Source organism: Halyomorpha halys, unplaced genomic scaffold (genome assembly GCF_000696795.3).
Source record: "Halyomorpha halys isolate HHAL.00 unplaced genomic scaffold, Hhal_1.1 Scaffold45.1, whole genome shotgun sequence".
Classification (NCBI taxonomy): domain Eukaryota; kingdom Metazoa; phylum Arthropoda; class Insecta; order Hemiptera; family Pentatomidae; genus Halyomorpha; species Halyomorpha halys.
Window position 1 is genome coordinate 2,231,810 of NW_027113993.1, and position 9,812 is coordinate 2,241,621.

General features: G+C 30.8%; 1 protein-coding gene across 1 annotated transcript in view; it reads left to right on the forward strand.

Annotated features, from left to right (window-relative positions):
* LanA (laminin subunit alpha) overlaps nucleotides 1–9,812 on the forward strand; it is a 105,486-nt gene that overhangs the window by 74,095 nt on the left and 21,579 nt on the right. The window contains exons 26-35 of the mRNA XM_014433930.2: nucleotides 271–514; nucleotides 1,380–1,623; nucleotides 1,745–1,970; nucleotides 2,100–2,227; nucleotides 3,757–3,884; nucleotides 5,953–6,126; nucleotides 6,256–6,386; nucleotides 6,533–6,683; nucleotides 6,764–6,990; nucleotides 9,589–9,756. Of these exons, the coding sequence (XP_014289416.1) occupies nucleotides 271–514; nucleotides 1,380–1,623; nucleotides 1,745–1,970; nucleotides 2,100–2,227; nucleotides 3,757–3,884; nucleotides 5,953–6,126; nucleotides 6,256–6,386; nucleotides 6,533–6,683; nucleotides 6,764–6,990; nucleotides 9,589–9,756 (1,821 nt within the window). The remainder of the gene's footprint in view (nucleotides 1–270; nucleotides 515–1,379; nucleotides 1,624–1,744; nucleotides 1,971–2,099; nucleotides 2,228–3,756; nucleotides 3,885–5,952; nucleotides 6,127–6,255; nucleotides 6,387–6,532; nucleotides 6,684–6,763; nucleotides 6,991–9,588; nucleotides 9,757–9,812) is intronic.

Sequence of the window (9,812 nt, forward strand, 5' to 3'; positions counted from 1 at the left end):
TGGCGATGTCGTCGGCATAGGCGGCGACTGTAGCTAGTTTGGGGTTCCCTATATTACTAAATTAAACATAAAATATAATTTCAGGTACTTCCTAAAAATATTATATTTTGATGAAATTGTTTACTTTTTTTCTATTTGTAGCTCTTTATGAAGTTTGTTTTGTTCTTATCAGACATATACTTAAAAAATTTAATTTAGTTACCTTTTCTTGATTAATAGTAATATATTTTTGTAAAATTGAAATAATGTTTTGTAATTTCAATTTTTCAGATCTATAGCATGGATAATTGGAGTCTTAACACTGTCTTCATTAAAAAACCTATTATTGAGTATGAGACACTTACTAAAGAACCTGAACAGCCTTCAGGTAGTTCCATTGCAGTGTCATTAAGCCATGAAGAGTTGCAGAATCAATTTGTATTCTTCAGTGCTCCAAAGGAATACCTTGGGAATCGGCTCACATCATATGGTGGCCATTTATCATATCAGATTATAACTACAGCTGCTTTGCCTTGTAAGTGTGTGTTTTATTTTTTATTTGCAGGTACATTAGATATCTCGTGTGAGACTGAAACCTATAAACAGTGTTATTTGTTTTTCTTTCTTTTTTTTTATCTCCTTCATTTGCATCTTTTCAGCAGTATGAAAATTTGAAAAAAAAAAAAAAATAAGTTTTTAGGCTCACCATGATGTACATTCCAACCTATAACTATTAGTTAATTAAAGAAAAAACAAAACCAATACGAATTGAAGAAATATAAAATATTATAGGAATTTAGTATTGTTAATTATTGGATACAAAATTTCTTTGTTATCGAAACCAAACTTGTATTTGGTTCATGTATGTATTTTTAAGATTTTTGTTAAGTATTTGTAGTTTTGTGTGCTGGAATTTAATTAATATAGCATTATTCTGATTCCTTAATTATTCTCACATTTAAATGTAATAAATTTATTTATTGCAATTTATAATTTACAACTATATTTACATAAAACACATTCAGTAAATTTGATGTAATATAAAAATGGAGTGACACAGGCATGTAGTGAAACTACCCATTGGTAGCACACTATTTATCATTAATCATTTATCTTCATCATTAATCTTCTATTTTTCTATTATTGGTTACATATAACATGGTAGTTTTAAACCTGAATAGTGGTTCTGTATATTATTTGTTATTTTTAAAAATTAAGTTTAGTTACTTATTTAGATCCAAAAATTAAATTGTTTAATTTTGATGAAATAATGACAGCTTGGTATTTTAATGTTGTTATTTTATGTATATTTTCTAGTCTTGTTAGCAAATTTTCAACAAAAATATATAACTCATGGACTTTAAAAAAAACAGGAATTCTAACATTATATTTATATGCAGATGAACCAACAGAGAATGCACCAACTGTGATTCTGAAAGGTGGTGGATTGAACCTTCTTTACTATTCATATGAACTTCCTCCCTCAGCTGGCCCATTCCATGTAGCTGTTGAAATCATTGAATCAAATTTTGTTTTATCGACCACATTCTTGCAACCTACTCGACCACAATTGATGCAGGTGCTTAAAGATTTAGAAGGAATTTATATTAAAGCCACATTTTGGAAAAATTCAACAAATTCAATGTAAGTTTATTTGCTAATCTTTGTATACCATTTTAATCCTTTTACATCATAATTTAGTTTTATTTTATATCCATATGTCACCCTAAAATGGCAAAAGAAATAATTTTTGTTATGTTTTTAGATTAGAAAATCCTCAGTTGGACTCAGCAAGTGAAGTATACAGCGACTTGGGATTTGCCTTGTCTGTTGAAGAATGTCTTTGTGAACCTCAGTACACTGGTTTATCTTGTGAGGAGTGTGCTCCTGGCTATTATAGAACTAATAATGGTCCATATGGAGGTAACTGTGTTCCATGCCAATGCCACGGCCATGCTGCATCTTGTGATAAACAAACGGGCATTTGCATTGTGAGTAAGAATTTAAAAATATAAAGTCTGATTAAGTTAAATTTTTAATATGTGAAATAAATTTGGAATTAAAATATAAAAACTGAAAAAATTAACTCACCATAACGAGTATTTATTTTTATCCTGTAGGATTGCCAACATAATACTACTGGAGATCATTGTGAAATGTGTGCAGAAGGCTACCATGGAGATGCAAGAATTGGTAGCCCTTATGACTGTCTTATTTGTGCATGTCCTCTACCAATACCCAGCAATAAGTAAGTTCAATATTTTGACCTCAAGTCATTTTTTTACATCTTTTCTTATGTTTTGGAAAAATTTGCGTATTACACAGTTTCATTATATTGCCAACGTTAATAATAATCTTTTTGTGTTTTTATTTGTTTGATTACATAATCAAGGGGAAAGAATAAGTGTAAATAGTTTTCTCTACTGTAATAATTTTATATACATATTCTGTAGTACAATTTGTATTATTTAATTTGATTCTTTAATTCTTATATCACTAATTAAGCATTCTAATCACTTAGCTATACAGTCCATAATTAAAGTCCACTAAGTACTTTGTAGAAAGTTGAAGCTTCTTTGATTCCTTCTTCTCTAATTTCTTATTGAAATGAAAAACAGTTTTTATCCTGGCTCAGATTAATGACAAAGGTAAAAATAATGATGAACATATTTGATATAGTTACTTCAATGGATAATCACACTAGGTCTGTAAATAAGAAAAAGAAATTAGTCCATAGTGGCACTAGCTGTGGAACTGTGTCATTTTCTTGTTTTAACATTTGATGAAGATTTTAAATTCATAGCATAGTTTTTAATAGCATTAAACATGTAAAAATTTGTACCTGAAAACTATTATTTCCATACAGCATTGATTTTATGTTAATATTTGAGGAAAACTTCTTTAAGTTTACCATGAGCTTTCTCTTGCTAAATCACAGTGCTTAAAAAAATTCTTAAAAGATTTTCTGTAAGAAGTGAAAAATATGGAAGACCTCTGAAAAAGTTTGAAGACATTGTTGGATGAGTATGATGCTCAAACGCTACATCTGACAAATAACTGATATAAGATACATTTAAATCATGAGAAATTGAGTCAGGAAAGTTCTGGAAGATAGGAAATTAAGTTCCACATGAGCTGAATTAAAAGCAGCAGGAAAACTAAAAAACCACTCGTGAAATGCTGCTCGGCAGGTGATATGTATGGAGAATCTTTAGCATGGGTAACTCCAGGAAATTCATTGACATCAACTCCAAGGCCTAAGAACTATGGAGGGAACATATTGCTTTGGGTTCAATAGGAGTTGAAGGGTATGATCAATTATGAGTTGCTAACCCCTGGCAAAACCGTTTATACTGAATGCTATCTACAAACAACAAATGATCGATTTGAACAAATGAACGATTTTTGTGTGAAAAATAACCAGAATATGAAAAATGGTTACACAAAGTTATTTTTATTCATGATAATCAGATAAAGCAAAACTGCTCAAGAAAACAATTAAGGTTTTGTTGGGAGGTACTTTTCCCAAGTGGCTTACCAGACTTGGCTCCATCCAATTATTATTTATTTGCATTGATAGGACTCACACTTGCATCTATAAAATAATAATAACCAAACAATCTTATAACAAAAAGTAATTTGAAATTTAGAAAAATTGCCTGAAAAAAATAATTTGCTGTTATTAAGATAATTATTTAAACTAAATTTATTATTCTGATTAATCATAACTTAGTTAAATTGATCATAGAGATATATGTTTTTAATCAAATTGAATAGTTTTGCAGTGAGCTGTGAGCTTTCTCCCGATGGCGATTCTATCAGCTGTAATTGTAAAAAAGGATATTTTGGAAGTCTTTGTGATTCATGTGCAATTGGTTATTATGGAAAGCCACGACAAGAAGGAGGTAAAAAATTAATGACTTATTATTTTTATGTTATATGACTTATTATTTTTATGTTATATATTTCCTTAATGACTTATTGTTTGATAATTTATTGATAAATTTCATTATTTAGTGAGTATCCATAAAACAGTTACTATTCTTATATTGTAATATTCTAACATAAATCTGATATAATAAAATGAATTATAATCTTTTGTGTATTTTGGAATTGGGCAAATAAAATAGCAATTTCACAAATTGAAAATATTATATTTATAAGTTAGATTTGCTTAGTCGTAGATGATATTATTATGTCATCCAACAGACAAATGACACCCTCTATTTCCTTTAAAATGAATTTGATTTTCTCTTGATAAATCATTGAACCTGAATTTATTCCAAAAGGGAGCCCCTGAAAGCTATAAAGTCCAATAGGAGCATTGATTACTTGTAATTTTTTTGTTTCATCTACTGGCAGCGAGTAGTACACTTCTGAGATGTCTAATTTCGAGAATATCTCAGCTCCATCGACTTTAGTGAAAAGCAATTCAATTACTGGAAGTGATATTGATAAACTTCCAGCCTTTCATTTAGTTCAGTTGTAAAATCTACACATGTGCAAATTTTATTGTTTGGCTTCCTAGCCACAACTATAGGTTCAGCATATTCTGAGTTAAATGGACTTAATTATGCTCAAAGCTTCCTTTCCTATCTATTAAGTTCACATTTGAATGGAACCACTCACCACCACACCATGCAAGTTTTACTTACACATCCTTGCCATGACCAACACCATCTTGAAATATTTTTGGGAATTTTTTAATATTTTTTAAAGTTTTGTATTATTCATATTCATCTTTATTTCTGTTTTCTGTTCTTCTGAGAAATAAAAACAATTGAATGTGTCTTGCTGTAAATTTAATAGTGGTTTGTTCCACTTCAGCCCTAATAAATTCTTTCATTAGGTGCTTGTGTCAACAATTCACAATTTCTTGGTAGTACCTTTTTAACCAACCTGAACTACATTTTTTCCCAAAACTTTGATTTTATGCCCTGAATAGCTGTGTTTATATTAGATTTGACTTTTCTAGAGGAAATTTATTACATGCGATCCAAGAATTTTTTTTATAATATTGTATATTTTGAATCGCAATCTAGTTCAAATTCTATAGATTTGTCATTTGTTTACCAAAAGTCTGAGTCTTTTTGTCTGATCATTTGAGTTGATATTAAAAATAAATTATTGGGATCTTTATCTTTTGGATTCAAAGCTTTACTTCAGATGTGTTTTGCAAAGTGGAGTCATTTTTGCAAAAATAGCACTCTTTTCCGTATGCCGCACATTCCTTTGTTCCATGTGTCAAACCGCAGTTTCTGCATTTAAACTTTTTGGTATTTTTAGTTGTATTTTTTGTTCAAATTTCAGGAGAATTTTTCTTACAGTTTGTACTCTAATATTTCTTATCAGAAATTTTGTTCAGATTAGAGATTGTAGGCAATATTTTTGAAATTTCTAAGGCTCCCATCAGAGTTTTAGCCAGCTCTACAGAATTATTAAACGTCTTTTTGTAATAACACTTTGTGCATATCTAAACTTTTAATATTCATGACAAATGACATAATTAAAGCTTCTTTATAAAAATCAGCTGAAAATTGGCACTTATTTGCTAGTTGTTTCAACTTTAGTACATAAGTGTCTATTTTATCTAAGTCTTATGTAATTTTGAAAAACTTGCACCTTTCAGAAATTGTTAATGACACATCCTTGTAATTCTCTTCATCGGTCTTTGGGATATTTATTTATTTTTTCTTGATCCTTGTCACCACTTTTATGTATTTAGGATATTTGGCAAATAGAGCACAGCAATTTCACAAATTGGAACTGATTAATTTAAAACCATGAGTACATCAAGGAACATAAGTACACAACATAACATACGATTACAACAGAATAGTCCTGGGTAGGCACCATGAGGGTAATACTACCATCAATGTTGCTAAGACACGTCATAATAACTTAGCTATTTATAATTCCATCAAAATAAATAGATACTAATATTGCTTTTCCTCATGAAATATTCTTTTCTAGATGGAATATGTCGGCCTTGTGAATGTTCTGGTAATATTGATCCTAACACACCTGGGTCCTGCGATTCAATCACTGGTGAATGTATTAAATGCCTTAATAACACATTTGGTGAAGCTTGTCATCTTTGTGCTCCTGGTTTTTATGGTGATGCTGTTTATGGTAAAAACTGTCAAAGTAAGTAGTTTCCTTCGTAAATTTATAGTCTGTTTATAAATGAAAAACTTTCATTACTATTACTACAAAATATGCAATTATGTTGATTGCATTTTATTACATCATAAGTTCTAACTTATGTTCTTACAGGTTGTGTTTGTCATAAATGTGGAACTAAAAGATGTGATCACGTAACTGGACTTTGTGAGTGCCATGAAAATGTGCAGGGAGAAGCCTGTGATTCATGTATAGAAAATCATTACGGACTCAATTCTTGTCAGGTAAACTAAGCTAAATCTTTAATTTATGTTTATATTTAAACAGTCATCATTATAATGAAATTAGATAACAGTTCAATGTTAATTTTATATATAATTTTGATTATAGTTCAATCTTAATTTTTAATATTAGTTTTTATTTTTTGAAGGGTTGTCAGCCATGTGATTGCGGTCTTGCCTCAGAAAACCCACAATGCAATTTAGAAACAGGAGAATGTAAATGTAAACCAGGAGTTACTGGAAGAGCCTGTGACAGGTGTGATCATGGCTACTGGAACTATACTTCTGAGGGCTGCAAATGTAGAAAAACTTTCAAAAATATCTAAGAAATGTTATTTGTAAGTCTTCAAACTGAGCTAACATTAAAAATTTATTTACAGTGTGTTCATGCAATATTGGTTACTCAATTGGAGTTGGATGTAACCCTGATACTGGGAAATGTGAATGTCTACCAGGTGTCATCGGTGAGAAATGTGATCACTGTCCTCCCCGATGGGTACTAGAAAAAGGAAAAGGCTGCTATTCTTGTGATCAATGTATTGATGATCTTTTAGATGTAATGGATGTCCTTCATAACAAATTTGACCCTTTTGCTCGTGAGTTTACAGTAAGTAATTAAAATGTATTAGTTTGAGTGAAAGTCACATTTTATAATCTGGTTGTATTGTTTTATCTGATTACATTATATATAATATATACATATGGTGAATTTAAGGAGAAGTTGGTAGGGAAGGTGGGGTCAGTGTAGAGAACACTTCTTCTTCTTCTTCTTCTTCTTTTACTGGCACACAGGCGCATGAAGCTGCCCTTGGCCTGCTCAACGGCCCCCAACCATCATTCTCTTTCTTCTGTAAGGGTAACTGGGATCCTCAGTTGTCGCAGATCCCACCTCACAGCAACCCTCCATCGGCCCTTCGCCCTACCACGTTGCTACATACCATCTGAAACATAACTGTACAGTTTATGAGCCATTCTTTCCTCGCTCATCCTCATTACATGGTCAAGCCATTTAACCCTCTGGTTCCTTATGTATGAGGAGATGCTACATTCCTTATAAATTACTCTTTCAAACCTGTCTAGCAGGTTAATGCTTTTATTGCTTAGGGTCCACCGTATGTGACGACTGGCCTTATCAACGTTTTGTACAGGGTGAACTTGGTGGTACGGCTAACAAGTTTGCTTTCGATTAGCCTTGGAATGGTAAGTCGAGGTCGTCAGGAAACAAGAAATAGAAGTTAAAGACACAATAACCTTCACAAACTATCTATTGTTTTTCTTTCACCTTTAGTCCCGAATCTGATGCATGATCAACTTTCTCAGTGAAACAGACTTTGAAGTAAATATTAAACAGCGAGTGAGTGTGGGCTTAGAGATGATGTCTACTCCTCTTCTTCCTTTACTGGCACAACAGGCGCATGGAGCTGCCATTGGCCTGCTCAACGTCTGTAATTATCTTTCTCTATAAACCTGTCTAGCAGGTTAATGCTTTTATTGCTTAGGGTCCAAGTGTCTCCTATGTACGTGACGACTGGCATTATTAACCTTTTGTACAGGGTGAACTTGGTGGTACAGCTAACAATTTTGCTTTTGATTAGCCTTACAATGGAGAAATAGGTTCTATTTCCAGCAGCAATTCTGCTTTTAACTTCTTCTTCTTCATCCTTCTCTTCTGTAGGGCCATGAACACATGTCAAACTAATGTTCCAGAAAGGGTCCCTAATGCGTAGTTTGCTTAGCCTTTCGTTAATTGGTTGGAAATCGAGGATTGAGGATTTTATTCGATTCGCGACCATAAATGCAACTCCAAATTCATGCCTATTTTCACTTCCACTATATAGCGTTATGAAATTCTTGCTCTTTATATCACCTTTTCCCATACATCTCATCTCCTGTATTGCCAAGATGTCTAAAGAGGCCTTCTGAGACACATCAGTAAGCTCATTAAGAGCTTCAGCTCTATTTAAAATACGTACGTTCCAGGTTCCTGTTAAATATTTTCTGTTTCCGAGGTCCATGTTGTTGCCGTGAATCAATCCTACATCCGAGGCTTTGTTGAGTTCTCATAACAATATGGTTTTTACAATCGATGGGCTTGGGACAGGCAATGGCCTTAGCGTAGCTATTTCTATTGGCAGAGTAGGGAACACTAATAAGTAATAATTATTTTTTATTGATTTGGCGTAAATGGTTAGGCTGCATCAGGGTTACGATAACAACCAGTATGCAATAGAATAGAAACCAGTATAACAATAAAATAATAATATTACTAACAATAAAATAAGAAGACATGTACTATTGTTAGAATTATAACAACAATATAAAGTAGAAGTAATATAAGGACATAAAAAATTTGGTCCAGTGCATCACAAAACTTTTACTTACTCCTGTACTTTGTAGATATTTCTGTATTATTGCACTATGGCAATACTTTCCTGTACTAATTTTCCAAATGAGCCTTTCAGTTGACAAATTGATTAACTTCAATTTCAGCATTTTTTAGAAAAGTATTTTGTATTTCTCTTTGAAAAATGTTTTATAGCTAGACTGCTTACAGTCACAGACCATTTTGTGAGACTTGGTTATTTGAACTCAGGGGACCTCAAAACATAGATATATGTCAAAAACACAAATTCAAAATTTTTCAAAATAACAATACTTATCATGCAATAAATATAAGATTATTAATGTATAAGATTACATCATTATTGTGATATAATGAAAAAATTAAAATTTATAAGTTTAAAAAAACAATATTAAAGATGTCAAACTTAAAGTGATATAAGCCAACAAGAGTATATAATAAATCAGAATACATAATAAACATAAGTTAATAATATAAGTAAGGAAAAATGAAGAAAGATAAAGTAAAGTAGGATCAATATTTCCATGTTTCTGATTAAATTAAAATTAAGTCTTTACTTTTACTTTGAAAAATTATTCATGAAGTGACTTGTATTAAAAAAAATAATAATAATGGTATGTATCTTGATCATAACAAATTCACATTCACGATAAAATTAATATAATTATTTCTCATAACAATATTTCCATATTTCTGATCAAATTAAAAGAATTACTTAGTTATTATTAATTAATAATTTGCTTTAAGTTTTTCATATTTTTATTTATTAAATATTTATTAGAGACTCTCCATTATCTGTATATATTTCAATGTATAATAAAAGCAATCTATTGATTATTTTAGGGTTTCAATGAAAGCTTCTTTACAAGACAACGTATTGTTTTTATCAACCAAAATATTGATCAATTGAGACCTAAAGTCGCAGAACTAGAAAATTTTGAAGGAAAATTTTCGCCTATTAAGAAAAATTTAGATTCTATTGAAGAAGATGTCGATAAACTTAAAAGAACTGTAAGTAAATTGTTAAAAACATTTTCTATAAGTAAAAGAACTGTAAGTAAATTGTT